The sequence below is a fragment of the Narcine bancroftii genome, chromosome 6, assembly GCF_036971445.1.
Source record: "Narcine bancroftii isolate sNarBan1 chromosome 6, sNarBan1.hap1, whole genome shotgun sequence".
Taxonomy (NCBI): domain Eukaryota; kingdom Metazoa; phylum Chordata; class Chondrichthyes; order Torpediniformes; family Narcinidae; genus Narcine; species Narcine bancroftii.
In genome coordinates this window covers 201,142,124-201,162,924 of record NC_091474.1, presented here as the reverse complement: position 1 = coordinate 201,162,924, position 20,801 = coordinate 201,142,124, and the positions used below count along the sequence as shown (strand labels likewise).

General features: G+C 40.6%; 1 protein-coding gene across 5 annotated transcripts in view; it reads left to right on the top strand.

Annotated features, from left to right (window-relative positions):
• LOC138736949 (zinc finger protein 107-like) overlaps positions 1–20,801 on the top strand; it is an 87,176-nt gene that overhangs the window by 39,440 nt on the left and 26,935 nt on the right. For 2 of the 5 annotated variants that reach the window (XM_069887204.1, XM_069887205.1), the window contains exon 2: positions 10,891–11,077. The exons of the other annotated variants lie outside the window; for them this stretch is intronic. In XM_069887204.1, the coding sequence (XP_069743305.1) occupies positions 11,014–11,077 (64 nt within the window). In that variant the 5' untranslated portion in view covers positions 10,891–11,013. The remainder of the gene's footprint in view (positions 1–10,890; positions 11,078–20,801) is intronic. 5 annotated transcript variants of the gene reach the window in all.

The window sequence follows — 20,801 nt, the reverse complement described above, 5'->3', positions numbered from 1 at the left end:
AGATGAGTGGACATCTGCCTGACAGATGAGTGGACATCTGCCTGACAGATGAGTGGACATCTGCCTGACAGATGAGTGGACATCTGCCTGGTCAGCTTGGACCAGGAGGTCTTTGACAGGATTTTGCACACATGCATAATTGACTTGCTCTCCAAAATGGGCTTTGGGGAGAATCAGAAATTCGATTCAGCTAGTGTAGCAGGTTGAGTGACTTCGTGAGTAAATGGGCCGAATCATCACAACATGCGACTGGTCCTAGATGGCGCGGGCTCTCCTTCGCTGCTGAGAAGGAGCATGCGCCTAGTGCCACATGTTGGCTAAGGATCCCTTCACTTCTGCATCGTGGCCAGCTGGCCGGAGAGTGACACCGCGATATGATGTCGTCAGTTCCAGAAGTCAGAGTACAGCACGGATATGCAGGCAATTCAAGCCAGTAAAGTCAGTCTTTGTTTTACACTCACCTTGTGTGGACGCTGAAGCAGACGTTACAGTGGTGACCAATGCAGTGAGTGTACACCTCCCACCTTTCTGGGTAAGCCAGCCCAGGAACCCCCCACCCCCACCCCATCTCCCAACAAGGCAATTGGAAACAGGCAGGCTGGCCGCTGATAGTGGCCTCAGTGGTTGGCACACAGAAAGGCCTACTCTGCCTCAGAGACCAGACGATCAAGAGGGATTTCCTCATTGACACAGGTGTGGAGATTAGCCTTATCCCACCCACGCACTTTGAGGCAAGACACAGCACCAAAGGCTTTACCCTGCAAGCGATTAATGGGCCCTCCCTCCCCAGCTATGGCACCCATCTGGTTACCATCCATGTCACAGATGCTGTTTTTCAGTGGGAGTGCACCATTGTGGCTGGGACAGGCGCTTCTCGGAGCGGATTTCCTCTGGGCTCACGAACTGCTGGTGGACGTGACAAGATACTGGTTAGTAAATGCCACAATGTTCCAGTCTTTCCCCCTCACCCTACAGAGACGCTCTCTCCTACCTCTGGGAATCCACACCCTGGACCAAGATGAGAATGCCTTCTTTACTGGCCAAATGCCCAGCTTTATTAGCACCGAACTTCCTTGACTCCAACTCACCATGTGGTGTGGAGAACCACATAGGGGGTGTTTCTAATGAGCGGAGAAATGCGCGGTAATGCAAGGTGATGCGCAGTAACACCTCGAATTTTGCCGCACTGGAAACACATCTGGTTGTGGCCGATGCGCGGTGATTCGAGGTGCTCCGTCGTCCAACTTTTGAGGTGGTCGATGCGCGGTGATGCGAGGGACGACCTCGCAGTGGAAACTCCGCGAGTGACGAAATCGCTGATTACCGGAAGTCGCGATTTTTCACCCACTGTTTTCAATTGCTCATTGGACTTCCTGGTCACCTCGCATCGCCCTGCATCACCTCGCATCGCCCTGCATCACCTCGCATCGCCCTGCATCACCTCGCATCGCCCTGCATCACCTCGCATCGCCCTGCATCACCTCGCATCGCCCTGCATCACCTCGCATCGCCCTGCATCACCTCGCATCGCCCTGCATCACCTCGCATCGCCCTGCATCACCGCGTATTCATCGCTTGGTAGAAACAGTTCAGGTAGTCCAAAAATGCGCGGTGATGCGAGCGACAAAAAATCGCGGTGATGCGAGGTGTCCTTAGTATAAACACAGCTATAGAGTCTGGTGGCCCCCTGGTGCACGCATGAGCCTGGCTCCTCCCACAAGACAAGCTCCAACAACCCAAGGCCGAGTTTGCCGCCATGGGGGAGTTGGGGATTATCCGCCATTCCAACAGCCTGCTCCACGTGGTGCACAAGAGCTCCAGCAGTTGGTGTCTGTGCGGAAACTACTGACGTCTAAACAAGGCGAAGGTCCTGGACAGGTACCCCATCCCATATGTCCAGGATTTCGCCATGAGACTACAGGGCTGCAGGGTATTCTCAAAGGTGGACTACCAAATCCCAGTACACCCCAGTAATGTCAAGGAGATGGCCATCATCACACCTTTTGATCTCTTCAAATTCATAAGAATTCCTTTCAGACTCAAATGCGGCCCAGACATTCCAGCAGCTAATGGATGTGGTCAGCAAGGACCTCAACTTCATTTTTGTTTATCTAGACAACATTCTCATTGCCAGCCCCGACGCCAGTACCCACTGGATGCACCTCACCCGCCTGTTCAATAGACTGCGGCAGTTAAGGCTCACTGTGAACCTGGCCAAGTGGCAGTTCAGCTGACAAACAAGAGACTTCCTGGGGATCCGCGTCGCCCCAGAGGTCGCCACACCTCTACCTGACAAGGTGGAGGCCATTCAGAACTTTCCCAAGCCATTCACGACAGGTTCACCCAGAGGTGATACCCATGGCTGCATGCAACACAGAGATGTGCTCCTAGGCTCTCCTCTCCACCTGGGTCACATATTTCGGAGTCACGACCCACATCGTATCGGACCAAGGAGCGCGGTTCATCTCCTCCCTCTGGTCAAATCTGGTGAAATTCTGCAGCTACCAGGTCTATCATCCCCAAGTAAACGGGCTGGTCGAACGTTTCCATCACCACCAGAATGCTGTTCTGGATGGACGAGCTCCCATGGTAACTGCTTTGGATCCACAAGGCACCGAAGGAGGACCTACCGGCATCATCCGCAGATATGGTGTTCGGTGCACCCCTTACCATCCCAGGGGACCTACATTTCTACCCCCCTGACCCACAGACCAGTACATTAGATGTCCTGCACAGGCTGAGAGTACAAGCACGTGGACAACACCCCCACCAGCCCTCCACTGTCCAGACACTGCTTGCCACCCAGCCACGTTCCAATGGATCTGCAGTCCACACACTACGCAGAGGACAGCAAGGGTCCCCCCTGCAGTGCCCATAAGAAGGTCCCTTCAAGGTACTTTGGAGAGATAGCGTGGTGTTCACATTGGACATCGGTGGCCAACAGGACAGATTCACAGTCTACCATCTCAAAGACATACACCTGGACTCCGACCTATTGGCCCCGGACCCCCGGGTATAGCGCAGAGGTAGACTGCCCAGAGACTCAGTCATACTGCTTAGAGACCAGTGGCGATTCTTGGAGGGGGGGGTGCATGGTGCAAGTAAATGGCCGAATCACTGCAACACTCGGCTGGTCCAAGATGGCATGGGGTCCCCTTCACTGCCAAGAAGGAGTCCGTGCCTAGTGCCACGTGCGGGCTAAGGAGCCCTCCACTTCTGCATGGCGGCCAGCAGGCTGGAGAGTGACACCGTGACACGATGATGTAATTTCCAGAAATCGGAGGATGCATCACCGGAAGTGGGCGGGCCAGTGTGGACACGCAGGGAATTCAAACCAGTAAAGTCGGTCTTTGTTTTACAATCACCTTGTGTGGACATCTCTCTATTTGGTAGTGCTGTCTCAGCAGACGCTACACTGATACCAAACAGGACCACAGTAACAGGTTTCAATGTCTGGCACTCAGTGGACTAACCTCCACTATTATGGAATATTTCAAGCATCTGGTGGTGGAACACATCAAAATGCATCTCCCAAAGACACTGGGTCCATTTCCATTTGGTTACAGACAGAAGTGTTGCAATGATGATGCTCTAGCCTTACCCCTCCATTCCATCCTGTTCCACCTGAAGAATGGTGGCTCATGTACACTAGGCTGTTCTTCGTTGACTTCACCTCAGCGTTTTATACAATCATTCCCCAGAGACTTGTGGAGAAGCTGTGCTTATTGGACGCAACACCCCTCTCTGTAACTGGATTCTGAACTTCCTCATGGAAAGACCACAATCTGTCCAGAACGTTGAGCATCATCATGCGGACCTACCTCAGGGCTTTGGTCAGCATGCTCCTGTTCACACTACTGACCACCAGATACAGTTCCAACAGAATCCTCGAGTTTGCAGAAAGGTACAACAGTGACTGCACTTCCTGAGGAGTTTAAGCCAAGTACAATCTTGTCAACTTCCTTTAGGAGTTCTATTGAGAGCATTCTGGCCGGCTCCATCACTGTATGGTACAGTTGTTTTAGGGCAATAGTTTTCAAACTGCCCCCATACACTCACATTCCACCTTAAGTAATCTCTATGCTATAAATGCTCTGTGATTAGTAAGGGATTGCTTAAGATGGTATGAGAGAAAAGAAAAATGTTTGAAAACCACTTTTATTCATGCCTAATTGACGCGTTATGTGCACAGTTTTTTTTTAAACTCCAAAGGAAATGGACCAATGTCAATTTTTCTTAGCAAAATATTTTAGTAACAATTGGGTCAAGAGCAGTATTCTCAATCTTTTTTTCCTCACTCACTTACTACCTTAAGTAATCCCTTACTAATCACAGAGCACTTATGCTCAAGTTGGAATGTGAGTTTAGTGGGGCAGTTTGAAAACCACTGCTTTAGGGCATCAGATTAGATCATAGGAACATAAAAGTTGCAGAGAGGATCACTGGGGTCTTTTTCCCTCACCCCACCCATTGATGGAATTTACTGGGGTCATTGTCTCAAGAAGGCTCACAAAATCAAAGAGTGCCCTTACCACCCTACACACAGTATCTGTCTGCTGTTCCTGTCAGGAGTTCAATTTTTCTTAAATGCCCTGAAGTAACATTTGCTGAATTTATCTTATTTCCTCTCGATGTTGCATCAAGTGTGCCTTGTCTACGAAACCACTTCCTGCTTACTGTACCTCTTTCTACTAAATGCTGCACCAACACTTCCCTTGCGCTAGATTGTTAAGTTCTAATTTTCTTGGAGATGGAGGTATTTACAATTGAGGGGAACAGACAGTAAATATGGATAGGCTTTTTTTCCATTGAGAATGGGGAGATTCATACAAGAGGACATGGATTAACATTGAAGGGGGAAAAATATAGAGGAAACATGAGGGGGAATTTCTTCACTCAAAGTGGCGGAAGTGTAGAATGAGCTTCTGGCCAAAGTGGTAGATGAGGGTTCGATTTTAATATTTAAGGAAAAGTTGGATGGGTATATGGACGTGAATGGTATGGAAGGTTATGGGGTGGGTGCGGATCTTTGGGTCTCGTTTGGAGCAGGTGTTCAGCCTGTTTCTGTGCTGTAATTGTTACCTTTAAATCTCTGTTCCCTTTTAGTATACGGTATGTTGAATTGACAACTCCAAGAAACAAGCTCTCAGGACACTTTAAATCTTTTGTACCATGCAAGGTAAAGAATAAAACATTGTTCCTCAATTCAGAACCACAGCTAGAAGATTTACCTGTTCAGCAAATGGCATAGACCCAACCAGCTATGTCACACTATGTGGTTGTACATACAAGATACTAAACAGTGGTTGTCAGTCAGGCAATATCTAAGCACCTTTATCCCTTTCAAGCATACCTTTTAAATTGTTTGAATTTTAAACTGATATCAAAAACAATGGAGGAAGTCGTGTGGCTTTTCCTGTCCCTTGCCATCTTTCTAATCTTTCATCTGAGGATTGTCATTCATTAGAAAACTAAGCCTTTGGGTCCAGAGACTATATGAAACACCTATAGTAGAAATCTGAAAATCTAGACTAGATGGTAATTGGGTTGGTCAAGATTTTAGGATTTTCTGGATTCTCAGACAGTGCTTTTAAAATTCAGATTGAAGGAGAAATAAAGGAGAGATGAACAGGTAGATTTTGATAGTTTTTCATTGGCAAATACAGCTTCATTTATCAAAATGAGCAGTTTTAAAGGAAAAAAAAGTCAACAGGTGTTATCACTTGTTGCCGCTGCACTTCTGTGCCACTTACACATGCACGCACGCACATGAAGCCTGCTAAATGTAAAAAGTTAGTGTTTGAAATGTCTGGATTCTCAGGTGGTCCTGATTTCTGGCATCCAGATTTTTGGACTTGCAAATTCCTTAGCGGGGGCATGGCAAGATGGCGTAGAGTCTAGACGTGTAATCTCGACCTCTCTGGTCAGACTTTTAAGTACCCGTTTTTAAACTCTTTGTTTTCAAGTTTAAATTTTTTAAATTTTAGTTTAAAGTATCAAGGAATTATTATGGCCACTAATGGTAAAAAGATTAAACCTCAAGAGCAGAAGAAGTTACATTTTCGAAGTACTGAAGATTTGGGGCCTAGACGACTTGATACAGCCCCAGGCTTAATCTCTTCATTGTCTAAACCTCAAAGACTGCCTGTGGGAGCTGGAAAAAAAATGTCTATTACTCACCAAGTGAAGGATGGCGCAGGAATTACCCATTCGCCGGAAGAAGGTGTGAGTTCCCAAGAAGTGGATCCCGCTTTGGAAAGCCTTTTGATTTCAATCGAGGGAGCCCGCAGGAAGACGACTCCATTGTTGAAAATGCATCAGGAAGCTCTTCAATCTGAAGAAATTGCTTATCTTCATGATTTCATGAAAAAACAACGAGATGTGGGGGGAGGCCAGCGGCGACCCCCTGAAGAAGTCGGGGTGCTGTCACTGGGAGTCCAGACCCGCAGTAAAACTTTTCAAATTCCATAGCCTCTATTACTTTAAATCAAATAATTGAGAAAGCTGTACATTTTTACACCAGTTTTTACCAGAGCCAGTCTTGGTTTTCAAATATCTTTTTTTAATATATAGTTCAGTAAACCACCCTTTATTTGTAGAAGCAGTTCTGTTTTCAGCTTCAATTGTGAAATTTTATAAAAATGCCACTGATGAATCACCTTCCATTTTAAAGAACCTAAAAGACCGAGGATGAGATAATTACGTACACAAAATGCAGAAGTAATTCTGAAATGTTTATCTATTTCTTGTGAACTCAATGTTGCCTCATATTGGAATAATCCACAGCTGAGCAAGATAGCTAGTCAAAAAAAGTAGTCTAGAAAATTCTTAGAGAACATTGCTTCTGAGCAAACCAAGAAGCTGTCCAAATTAGTGTGAAGACTTGCACTTACACATTTTTTCATCTGAAAAACATTGCACAGCAAGTATGAACTTGTATGATACATATTTCAAGTTATTCACTTGTGAATCCAATTGTAGCTATGTCCAGAGGATAAATCTCAAAATCTAAGCGAACTTCAAGATGGCTAAATTTATCCTTGCAAACTTTAAAATTTATTCCAAGTGTTGAACTTGATGTTTTCAGGATTGCTATTGTCAGATTTTTATTGATTATCATGGGTGATAGGATAGAGTTTAAGAAAAAAGCTTCTTCTCCGTGCTATCCAAGCAAGTCATCTCGTACAGCAAGTAGTGCAACAATAACAAAAAAAAGTGAAGGGGATATAGTTTTTAAAAAAAAAAAGTCAAGTAGTGCAGGGATCAGAAAATTACAAAAACATCATGCAGGGTATAGAGACAAGAACAGTACAAGGGCAACATCTCTTGCCAGGGCTAAATCTATTTAAGAGTCAATAATAATAGGAAAGACTTAGACTCACTGTGATTTGTCAACAGCTATGACAGTTCTATAGCAGATGCAATCTCACTGGCACTTCACTCAGCCCTGGATCACCTAAGCAACAGCAATGTATATCAGGCTATTTTTCAGTGACTATACCTCAGATTGCACCACCATTATTCCCTCAGTACTGGTCAACAAACTTCAGAACCTGGGCCTTTGCACCTCTCTGCAACTGTGGATTGGTAACCATGTCTCCTCCTCACTAACGATCATCACAGGCACTCCTCAGCATGTGTGTGCTTAGCCCACTGCTTTATTCTCTCTACACCCATGACAGTGAGGCTAGGCACAATTCAAATGCCATCTACAAATTTGCCAGAATCACACGGCAATAAGGAAGCACACAGGAGTAAGACAGATCAATTACTTGAGTGGTGTCACAACAACCACCGCCTTGCAATCAACGTTAGCAAAACTAAAGAATTGATTGTGGACTTCAGGAAGGGAAAGCCAGGAGAACACAAACCAGTACTCGTCGAGTGGTCTGCAGTGGAAAAGTCAAACAACTTCAAATTCTTGGGTGTCAACATCTCTAAAGATCTAACCTGGAACCATTATGCTGATGCAATCATAAAGAAGGCTTGCCAACAGTCAAGAGCTTGAGGATGTTTGTTATTATCTCCAAAGACTTGCAAATTTCTAAAGGTGTACTTTGGAGAGCATTCTAACAGGACAGGGAAGGGCTATAGAGGGTGGTGAACTCAGACAGCATCAACACTGACATGTCTTTACCTCATTAAAGACATCTACAAGAGGCGGTGTCTCAAGAAAGCAGCCTCCATCAAGGACCCTCACTACCCAGGCAATGCCCACTTCTCACTGCTACCATTAGCAAGGAGGTAAGTCACGTCTCCAGAATGGAGGACCATCGCCTTCCCAAGATCGTGTTATATGACGAGCTCTCCACTGGCCACCGAGACAGAGGTGGACCAAAGAAGAGGTGCAAGGACTGCCTAAAGAAATCTCTTGGTGCCTGTCACATTGACCACTGTCAGTGGGCTGATAGCGCCTCAAACCGTGCATCTTGGCGCCTCACAGTTCGTCGGGCAGCAACCTCCTTTGAAGAAGACCGCAGAGCCCACCTCACTGACAAAAGACCAAGGAGGAAAAACCCAACACCCAACCCCAACCAACCAATTTTCCCCTGCTACCGCTGCAACTGTGTTTGCCTGTCCCGCATCGGACTTGTCAGCCACAAACGAGCCTGCAGCTGACGTGGACATTACCCCTCCATAAATCTTCATCCGCCAAGCCAAAGAAAAGAACAAGATCTGAAGACATTTCCATATACACACACACACACACACACACACACTCACACTCACACTCACACTCACACTCACACTCACACACACACGCAAAATCAAGGCTCATGGGATTGGGGGCAAGGTATTGATGTGGATTGAGAACTGGCTGGCAGATAGAAGACAGAGAGTTGGGATAAACGGCTTGTTTTCTGAGTGGCAGGTGGTGACCAGTGGGGTGCCACAGGGATCTGTAGTGGGACCACAGCTGTTCACAATTTAAATTAATAATCTAGACGACGGGATTGGATGTAATATCTCCAAATTTGCAGATGACACTAAGCTAGGAGGGGTTCTGTGCACGGAAGAGGGGGGTCAGGAAGCTCCAGTGTGATTTGGATAAATTGGGGGGCTGGGCAAATACATGGCAAATGCACTACAATGTGGATAAATGTGAGGTTATCCACTTTTGTAATACAAACCAGAGGACAGATTACTATTTGAATGGCAATAGATTAAGAGATGGGGAAGTGCAGAGAGACCTAGGGGTACGTGTACACCAGTCTCTGAAGGCGAGCATGCAAGTGCAGCAGGCGGTTAAAAAAGCAAATGGTATGTTGGGTTTTTCCTCCTTTGTCTTTTGTCAGTGAGGTGGGCTCTGCGGTCTTCTTCAAAGGAAGTTGCTGCCTGACGAACTGTGAGGCGCCAAGATGCACGGTTTGAGGCGATATCAGCCCACTGGCGGTGGTCAATGTGGTAGGCACCAACAGATTTCTTTAGGCAGTCCTTGTACCTCTTCTTTGGTGGCCAGTGGAGAGCTCGTCATATATCACCATCTTGGGAAGGCGATGGACCACCATTTTGGAGACATGACCTGCCCAGCACAGTTGGATCTTCAGCAGCGTGGATTTAAATGCTGTTGTCCTCTGCCATCTCGAGTACTTCGATGTTAGGGATGAAGTCGCTCCAATGAATGTTGAGGATGGAGCGGAGACAACGCTGGTGAAAGCATTCTAGGAGCTGTAGGTGATGCCGGTTGAGGACCCATGATTCGGAGCCGAACAGGAGTGTGGGTATGACAACGGCTCTGTATACGCTAATCTTTGTGAGATTTTGCAGTTGATTGTTTTTCCAGACTCTTTTGTGTAGTCTTCCAAAGGCGCTATTTGTCTTGCCGAGTTTGTTGTCCATCTCGTTGTCGATCCTTGCATCCGATGAAATGGTGCAGCCGAGATAGATAAACTGGTTGACTATTTTGAGTTTTGTGTGCCCGATGGAGATGTGGGGGGCTGGTAGTCATGGTGGGGAGCTGGCTGATGGAGGATCTCAGTTTTCTTCAGGCTGACTTCCAGGCCAAACATTTTGGCAGTTTCCGCAAAACAGGACGTCAAGCACTGAAGAGCTGGCTCTGAATGGGCAACTAAAGCGACATCGTCTGCAAAGAGTAGTTCACAGACAAGTTGCTCTTGTGTCTTGGTGTGAGCTTGCAGGCGCCTCAGATTGAAGAGACTGCCATCCGTGCAGTACCGGATGTAAACAGCGTCTTCATTGTTGAGGTCTTTCATGGCTTGTTTCAGCATCATGCTGAAGAAGATTGAAAAGAGGCTTGGTGCGAGAACGCAGCCTTGCTTCACGCGATTGTTAATGGAGAAGGGTTCAGAGAGCTCATTGCTGTATCTGACCCGACCTTGTTGGTTTTCGAGCAGTTGGATAACCATGTTGAGGAACTTTGGGGGGCATCCGAGGCGCTCTTGTATTTGCCAAAGCCCTCTCCTGCTCACGTTGTCGAAGGCTTTGGTGAGGTCAACAAAGGTGATGTAGAGTCCTTTGTTTTGTTCTCTGCACTTTTCTTGGAGCTGTCTGAGGGCAAAGACCATGTCAGTAGTTCCTCTGTTTGCGCGAAAGCCGCACTGTGATTCTGGGAGAACATTCTCGGCGACACTAGGTATTATTCTATTTAGGAGAATCCTAGCGAAGATTTTGCCTGCAATGGAGAGCAGCGTGATTCCCCTGTAGTTTGAGCAGTCTGATTTCTCACCTTTGTTTTTGTACAGGGTGATGATGATGGCATCACGAAGGTCCTGAGGCAGCTTTCCTTGGTCCCAGCAGAGCTTGAAAAACTCATGCAGTTTGGCATGCAGAGTTTTGCCACCAGCCTTCCAGACCTCTGGGGGGATTCCATCCTTACCTGCTGCTTTGCCACTTTTCAGTTGTTCAATTGCCTTCTATGTCTCTTCCCAGGTGAGGACCTCATCCAGCTCTAGCCTTAAGGGGGGCTGTTGAGGGAGCTGGAGCAGGGTGGATTCTTGGACTGAGCGGTTGGCACTGAAAAGAGATTGGAAGTGTTCTGACTGTCGGTTGAGGATGGAGATCTTGTCGCTGAGGAGGACTTTTCCGACTGAGCTGCGCAGCGGGCTTTGGACTTGGGGTGAGGGGCCGTACACAGCCTTTAGAGCAAAAAAAAATCTAAAGGCTGTGTATTTTAATCTTATACAGATATTCTAAAAACGATTGAATTTTCTTCCAAAAAGATTGTATATGTATACATGACCAAACTGCATGAAAAAATGTTCCAACTGTATCACCACATCTAAAACACAAATCTGATTCTTTAAAACCATATTTTTAAAAATTTTTCAGGTGTCAAATATAATTGATGTAAAAAAAATTGTAATTAATCATTGCCTAACGTGCATTTATCAATCTAGTTACACTATCATAACAGATATCTAACCAATCCTCTTCAGAAAAAGTAAAACCAATATCCGCTTCCCAGTTAATTTTATATCTATCCCAATCCTTTTAATCCATACTGTCCTGTAATATTTTATACATCAATTAAATATAACCCTTCTCTGGTACCTTCATAAGAGAAGTCTCAAATTTAATCATTTTAGGTAAAGTAATATCTCTTCCAAACATACATTTTACCAAAGATCGAATTTGATAGTAAAGAAAAAAAGAATTCTTATCAATACCAAAATCTTTCCTCATCTGATAAGATAAAAACTTACCCTCTTTAAAACAATCTCCCAAATTTTTCACACCTTTAAATCTCCAATGCAATAAACTTTGATTATGTATTGAAAAAGAAATAAGTTGATGATTATACAACTGAGTTAAAGCCAATAATTTACCCCTAGATCCTATCATTTTATTTTTATTTATCCATAACTTAATTAAATGTTTTAATATAGGCAAGTTATATTGTTGTAACAAATTTATGTTCCACCTAAACAAAAATTGATGTATTTCAAATTCAGAAATACTTGCCATCTCAATTTTAGCCTAACTACGAGGCTGTACCAAATCTATCAATGAACTAATAAATTTAAGTTGGGCTGCCTCATAATAATTTTGAAAATGTGGTAAGTATAATCCCCCTAACTCATATTTCCAAGTTAATTTATTCAAAGCTACTCTTGAAAATTTACCCCTCCATAAAAACTCCCTAACCATTTTATTTAAATCTCAAAAAAAAATTTTACCAAGTAAATACGGAATAGATTGAAACAAATATTGTATACGCGGAAAGATATTCATATTAATTGTATTTATCCTTCCCATTAAATTAATAGGTAAATCTTTCCATTTAATCAAATCAATTTTAATATTTTTCATTAACGGAGCATAATTTAATTTATATAAAGGTTGATAATTAACATTCAAAATTATACCCAGATATTTAATTCGATCAATCCACTTCAAATTAATAATATTCTTATAAACTGAATAATCTCCTTCACTTACCGGTAATATTTCACTTTTTTCCCCAATTAACTTTCTATCCAGAAAGACATCCATATTGCATTAAACATTCCTTCAAGTGCAAAAGTGACTGAGCTGGGTTTATTAAATACACCAATACATCATCAGCAAATAAATTAATTTTATGCTCCTCATCTAAAACTTTCATACCTTGTATCTGTGTATTTTGTCTTATCAACTGTGCTAAAGGTTCAATCACTAACGCAAACAAAGCTGGTGATAAAGGACAACCTTGATGAGTTGATCGCATTAACTTAAAAGATTCCGAAATCAAACTATTCGTCAATACTCTAGCTACCGGTTTACTATATAGAGCCCTAATCCACCCAATAAAAGAAGGACCAAACTTAAATTTCTCCAAAACTTTAAACAAAAAATTCCATTCAACTCTATCAAATGCTTTTTCTGCATCTAAGGATATCACCATTGGGTGATCTAAAGATTGTCAAAATCTATTAATCAAACTAATCACATGCAAAATGTTATCTGAAGCATATCTATTCTTTATAAAACCTGTTTGATCAATATGAATCAACTTTGCTAAAATTTTAGCCAATCTATTCGCTAATATTTTAGCTATTATTTTATAATCTACATTTACAAACAAATTTGGTCTATATGAAGAAACTTTCAAAGGAGCTCTATCTTTTTTAGAAATTACTGTAATTAAAGCATTAGAACAAGACTCATGTAATTCATAATTTTCTCCAACTTGACATAATACATCCCCAAACACTGTAGATAAATCATCATAAAAAATTTTATCAAATTCAACCGAAAATCCATCATCACCAGGCGATTTACCGTTCAGCATTTCCAGCATAGCCATTTTAATTTCCAAATCAGTAAATGGTTCTTCTAACTCCTGTATATCTGCATCCTCTAATATTGGTAAATTCAACTGTGATTTAAAAAAAATCAATCGATCCAGTTTCCTGTTTTCCTTCAGATGTATATAACTTTTTAAATAATGAGTAAAATTCATCATTAATCTCACGAGGTTTATAAGTAATAAGAGAATTCCATCTAACAGCATTAATAGTCCTCAATATCTGTTCTTTCTTTAACTGCCACGCCAATATCTTATGTGCTTTCTCTCCCCATTCGTAATACCGTTGTTTAGTCCTATTAATCACACATTCAAATTGATAAGATTGCAAAGTATTTCAATTTCAGCCTAGATAATTCTATTTTTTGATCTCCTGTAGCATCTTTCTAAAACTCCTTTTCTAACTCATCGATCCGTTTCTCAAATTCAAGACTCTGATCTAATCAATTCTTTTTTATTTTAGAAGTATAACTAATTATTTGTCCTCTCAAATAGGCAAATAGCATCCCATAATACAAACTTACTTTGAACAGAATTAGAATTTTCTCCAAAAAAAATTAATTTGTTTTTTCAAAAAATCAATAAATTCTGTATTTTTTAACATTGTATTAAACCTCCAATGATAAGCTATTGGAATTTTCTCAGAAGTTTCATATGTAAAATATAACAGAGAATGATCTGAAATCACCCTACTTTTATATTCCGCTTGTTGTATTTTACCTTGTAAATGTGCCGATACTAAAAAGAAGTCAATCCTTGAAAACAATTCATGTCTAGATGAAGAAAAGGAAAAATCTTTCTCTGTCGGATTAAGATGTCTCCAAATATCTACTGAATTAAGATCTTTCATCAACGCTTGGACCTGGATTGCCATCTTGGATTTTTTAACTTCAGAGATTTATCTAATAAAGGTTCCAAAACACAATTAAAATCACCACCAACTAAAATATTATCATTAGCTTGACCCAAACATAAAAATGCATCCGAAATAAATATTTCATCATCTGCATTTGGAGCATAAATATTAAGTAAAGTCCAAAATTCACTAAAAATCTTACATTTCAATTTAAGAATACATCCTGCCTTTTCCTCCATTGATTGTAATTCAAAAAATAAATTTTCATGTATCAAAATTGCTACACCTTTAGCTCTAGAATTAAATGAAGAAGAATATACATGCCCAACCCAGTCCCTTTTTAATTTCACGCTTTCCTTCACATTCAAATGTGTTTCTTGTAAAAAGGCAATATCAATTTTCATTTTCTTAATATATGCCAAGACTCACTTACATTTAATCGGACTATTTAATCCTCAAACATTAAAAGTAGCAAACCTCAGCTTTGACATATCTACTATTATTACTAAATACCAATAATATCTTTACATAAAACACAAATCAAGGTATATAGGCCCTCCAATAAAAAAAAATCACAAATTTAAAAACTAAAAAGAAATAAAGAAATAAAAAGAAAATCCCCCCCCCAAAAAAAACTACCAAACGGTAGTAATCTCCTAAACAAAAATTGGGTGTGGGTCACCCACCAGTGGCTGATGACTAGTAAAGATCTTAGTGCAAATCTCCCCCTCCCCAGCCAAACAATCAGTAACATCAAAATATCAGAATAACAAAAGAAAAAATAGAATAAGAAAATTCTTCTTTTCATCCAAAAGATTCCAATCTCGAAGATACCATTTCAGAAGGAGGTAGACTCTTTCCATTCCCGTTTTTCCCATTTCTGCCATTTCTTCCATTTGCATAGCTACCAAATTTTTCTTTAGGAGATAATGGTGGACTACATCTTTGTCCTCTTATATCTGGCAATGAATCAGCAAAAATCATTGCTTCACGATCAGTTTCAAAAAACCGAAATTGACAGTTTCCGTAAAACACCTTCAACACTGCAGGGTAACGAAAAGTAGACATATAACCTTTACGCCACAAACTTCTTTAACTGGATTGAATCGACGTCGACGTTGAATGACATCTTGACTTAGATCAGGATTAAAAAAAAGACTCTGCTATTCTGAATCAATAATGGGGTTTGTCGTTGACTTGCGTTTTGTACTGCAGGTCGAAGTATTGCTTCTCTATCCAAATAACTCAAGCATCGAATTATTACTGGTCTCGGTGGTTGACCAGCTGAGGGTATTCTTTTTAGAGCTCTTTCCAGTGCCAATCCCCCAGAGAAAAATTCTTGCCCTAATATTTGCAGAATCAAGTCTTTGAAAAAACTAAGAGGATCTTGTCCTTCTATACATTCTGGCAAACCAACAATTTTCACATTATTCCTTCTGCTTTGATTTTCCAAATAATTTATTTTTCTTTCTAGCTCCTTCTCACGATCTCCTAATTCTATGACTGATTTTTCCACCTTCATCACTTTTTCTGTTAGAAGTCACTTGTTGTTTACAGTCCAAAAAAGCAGTCTGAAATTTTTAAAATTCTTCATAAGATCCATCCACACGTGTCTTAACCCTATTTAATTCTGAACTCCTACCAACATTCATTTGAACCATTTCATTCATTTGAGATGTCAACAAATCCATTCCAGGTTTTATAACAGCTTGAATAATTGCATTCAATTGCATACACTGTGAATCTGTAAATCTCAGCTCTGCTCTCTCTGACATAGTGGCAGAACAAGGTAACTGCAGCTCCTGCTGCAACTCAACAGAAGGCATTTTATAAGTTTTACTATGGGTCTGGACTCCCAGTGACGGCACCCCGACTTCCTCAGGGGGTCCCCGCTGGTCTCCCCCCGTATCTCGTTGTTTTCTCATCAATTCGCCAAGAAAAACTATTTTCTTCAGATTGAAATGCTACCTGATGCATTTCAAACAATGCAGTCGTCTTCCTGCGTGCTCCTTCCATTGAAATCGAAAGGCTTTCCAAATCGGGGTCCACTTCTTGGGAACACGCACCTTCTTCTGGAGAATGGGTAATTCCAGCGCCATCCTTCATTTGGTGAGCAATAGATATTTTTTTCAGCCCCCACAGGCGATGTTTGGGGTTTAGACAATGAAGAAATTGAGCCTGGGGCTGTATCAAGTCGACTAGGCCCCAGAGCTTCAGCACTTCGAAAATGTAACTTCTTATGAACTTGAGGTTTAGTCTTTTTACCATTAGTGGCCATAATAATTCCTTAATACTTTAAACTAAAATTTAAAAAGTTTAATCTTGAAAACCAAGGGTTAAAAAAACAGGTATTTAAAAGTCTGGCCAGAGAGGTCGAGATTGCACATCTAGATTCTACGCCATCTTGCCACCCCCTGCCACCCCCCCCCCGACAAATGAACTCTGATAAAAGTGGGAGTTGTAAAATGGAGAGCCTGATGGCGTCGGGAGAAGATGTGGAAAACATCCCTTCCTGACAGAACTTCTTAAAAAAAACAGTATTAAAGAGTTTAAAATATCTTTAAAAAAATTAAAGATAATTTAATTGAAGACTCCAACTACCAACAATGAGAAAAACAAAAGGCCAAGCAATAAAGAAAACAGTTATAAAATCAACAACAACGTCAGAGGAAACTTGGCCTACCTTAACATCGAAGTCTGGGGACTCTTTCTCTGCAGCCTCGGGGGCAGTCCGTGGTTAAAACCTTTTCTACACTGGTGCCGACCTCGAGTTCCGACAGTCAAGATGGCACCAGTGAGCAGCGACCGTCGACATCTGGACAAGATGAACAAGCGCGCATGCCCGATAAGGCCTGAGCTGTAGGGGAACCCAACCTCCACCGGCCCAGTGAACCTGAGCTGGGGTGGGGGGAGCGTCCTCACCCGCAGTTGGGCTGCAGCTGCTGATTCCCCGACGGAGGAGGAAGAGGACGCTGCCGAACTGGAGGAGGAGCAGCAATATTTAACTGAAGAAGAAACTGCAGTGAATCAGGTTAGGCCTAGGGTGAGCCAGGCTGCTAAGTTTTTTTAAAAATTTTTTATTTTTCACACCATAAATCACGTTAGTCATGATATACACTTTTTCTTTTTCACACATATACAGTGACTTTTTCTCCCCCCCCCCCCCCCCCCCCTCCCAAGCCACCCCCCCACCCCCCACCTCATCCATTTTAGGTATACAATCTAGGTTGCATTAAGCCAGTCAGACAATGTTGTCATTCAACAAAAATACACCAGAAATTCTACTGAGTCCATTCTTTTCTTCTCTTCTCCTTCCATCAACTTAGGTAATGTTTGTTCCCGGTAGGTTTTCGCTATTGTATTTAATGTAAGGCTCCCATACTTGTTCGAATATTTCAATATTATTTCTTAAACTATATGTTATTTTTTCTAATGGAATACATTTATTCATTTCTATATACCATTGTTGTATTTTCAAATTATCTTCCAATTTCCAGGTTGACATAATACATTTTTTTGCTACGGCTAGGGCTATCTTAACAAATCTTTTTTGTGCATCCTCCAAGTCAATTCCAAATTCTGTATTTTTTATGTTACTTAGGAGAAAGATCTCTGGATTCTTTGATATATTGTTTTCTGTTATTTTATTTAATATCTGATTGAGATCATCCCAAAATTTTTCTACTTTCTCGCATGTCCAGATTGCATGAATTGTTGTTCCCCTTTCTTTTTTACATCGAAAACATCTGTCAGATACTGTTGGGTCCAATTTATTTAACTTTTGTGGTGTAATGTATAGTCTGTGTAACCAATTATATTGTATCATACGTAGCCTCGTATTTATTGTATTTCTCATCGTTCCAGAACATAATTTCTCCCATGTTTCCTTTTTTATCTTTATATTTAAATCTTGTTCCCATTTTTGTTTAGTTTTACCATTTGTTTCCTTATTCTCCTTTTCTTGCAGTTTAATATACATATTTGTTATAAATCTTTTGATTAACATTGTATCTGTAATCACATATTCAAGGTTACTTCCCTCTGGTAAACTCAAATTGCTTCCTAATTTATCTTTCAAGCAGGATCTCAGTTGGTAATATGCCAGCGCTGTATCTCCAGTTATATTGTACTTATCTCTCATTTGTTCAAAGGATAAGAATCTACTTCCTGAAAAACAATTTTCTATTCTTTTAATCCCTTTTTTTTCCCATTTTCTAAAGGAAAGGTTGTCTATTGTAAAAGGGAGTAGCTTATTTTGCGTCAATATTAGTTTTGGTAATTGATAATTTGTTTTATTTCTTTCTACATGAATCTTTTTCCAAATATTGAGGAGATGGTGTAATACTGGAGAAGTTCTATGTTGTACCAATTTTTCGTCCCATTTATATAATATGTGTTCAGGTATCTTTTCCCCTATTTTATCTAATTCTAATCTCGTCCAGTCTGGTTTTTCCCTTGTTTGATAAAAATCTGATAGGTATCTTAATTGTGCGGCTCTATAATAATTTTTGAAGTTTGGCAGTTGTAAGCCTCCTTGTTTGTACCATTCTGTTAATTTATCTAGTGCTATCCTCAGTTTCCCCCCTCTCCATAAAAATTTCCTTATTATTTTCTTTAACTCTTTGAAGAATTTTTCTGTCAGTTGTATTGGCAATGCCTGAAATAAGTATAGTATCCTTGGAAAAATGTTCATTTTAATACAGTTTATCCTTCCTATCAGTGTTAGTGGTAGCTCTTTCCAATGTTCTAAATCGTCCTGTAATTTTTTCATTAGTGGATTGTAATTGAGTTTATATAATTGGCCTAGATTTTTGTTTATTTGTACACCTAGGTATCTTATTGCCTGCGTTTGCCATCTGAATGGGGATTCCTTCTTAAATTTTGAGAAATCCGCGTTATTCATAGGCATTGCTTCACTTTTATTTACGTTTATCTTGTATCCCGACACTTCTCCATATTCCTTCAATTTCTTATATAATTCTTTTATTGATAGTTCTGGTTCTGTTAAGTACACTATCACATCATCCGCAAATAGACTGATTTTATATTCCCTGTCTTTTATTTTTATTCCTTTTATATTATTATCTATTCTTATCAATTCTGCTAGTGGTTCTATAGCTAGCGCAAACAATAACGGTGATAGTGGGCATCCCTGCCGCGTTGACCTGCTTAAGTTAAATTGCTTTGATACATGTCCATTTACTGTCACTTTCGCTAACGGTCCCTTATATAATGCTTTAATCCAATTAATATACTTCTCCGGTAAACTTAATTTTTGCAATACTTTGAACAAATAATTCCATTCTACTCTGTCGAAGGCCTTCTCTGCGTCTAAAGCAACTGCTACTGCAGGTGCTTTATTTCCTTCTACTGCATGAATTAAGTTAATAAATTTACAAATATTGTCTGTTGTGTGTCTTTTTTTGATAAATCCAGTTTGGTCTAAATTTACCATTTTCGGTACCTGTTCTGCTAATCTGTTTGCTAATAGTTTAGCTATTATCTTATAATCTGTGTTTAGCAAAGATATTGGTCTATATGACGCTGGTGAGAGTGGATCTTTCCCTTGTTTTAGTATCACTGTAATTATTGCTGTTTTACATGAATCTGGTAAGTTTTGTGTCTCATCAATCTGGTTGATTACATCCAGGAGGGGCGGTATTAATAGGTCTTTAAATGTTTTGTAGAATTCTATTGGGAGTCCATCCTCTCCTGGTGTCTTATTATTTGGTAATTTTTTTTATTATCTCTTGTATTTCTACTGTTCCAAATGGTTCTGTTAATTTATTTTGTTCCTCTATTTGTAGTTTTGGTAGTTCCATTTTAGTCAAAAATTCATCTATTTTCCCTTCTTTCCCTTCGTTTTCAGTTCGGTATAATTGTTCATAGAATTCTCTGAAGTTTTCCTTAATTTCTTTCGGATTATATGTAACTTGTTTGTCTTTTTTTCTTGTTGCCAATACCATTTTCTTAGTTTGCTCTGTCTTAAGCTGCCATGCTAAGATTTTGTGTGTTTTTTCACCTAGTTCATAATATTTCTGTTTTGTCTTCATTATATTCTTCTCCACCTTATATGTTTGTAATGTTTCATATTTTATTTTTTTTATCCGCCAATTCTCTTCTTTTAGTTGTATCTTCCTTCATTGCTAATTTTTTTTCTATGTTTACTATTTCCCTTTCCAACTGCTCTGTTACCTGATTGTAGTCCTTCTTCATCTTGGTTACATAACTTATTATTTGCCCTCTAATGAATGCTTTCATTGCGTCCCATAGTATAAACTTATCTTCCACTGATTCCGTATTTACTTCAAAATACATTTTTAATTGTTTTTCAATAAATTCTCTAAAATCCTGTCTTTTAAATAGCATGGGGTTTAATCTCCATCTATACATTCTTGGAGGGATGTCCTCTAGCTTTACTGTCAGTATTAAGGGTGAATGATCCGATAGCATTCTCGCTTTATATTCTGTTTTTCTTACTCTATCCTGCATACTAGCTGATAACAAAAATAGGTCTATTCTTGAGTATGTTTTATGTCTAGTCGGGTAGTATGAGTATTCCTTTTCTTTTGGGTTTTGTTTTCTCCATATGTCCACAAGTTTCATTTCTTGCATTGATTTAATTATAAATTTGGTTACTTTGTTTTTCCTGTTAATTTATTTCCCCGTTTTATCCATATTTGGATCCAAATTCAGATT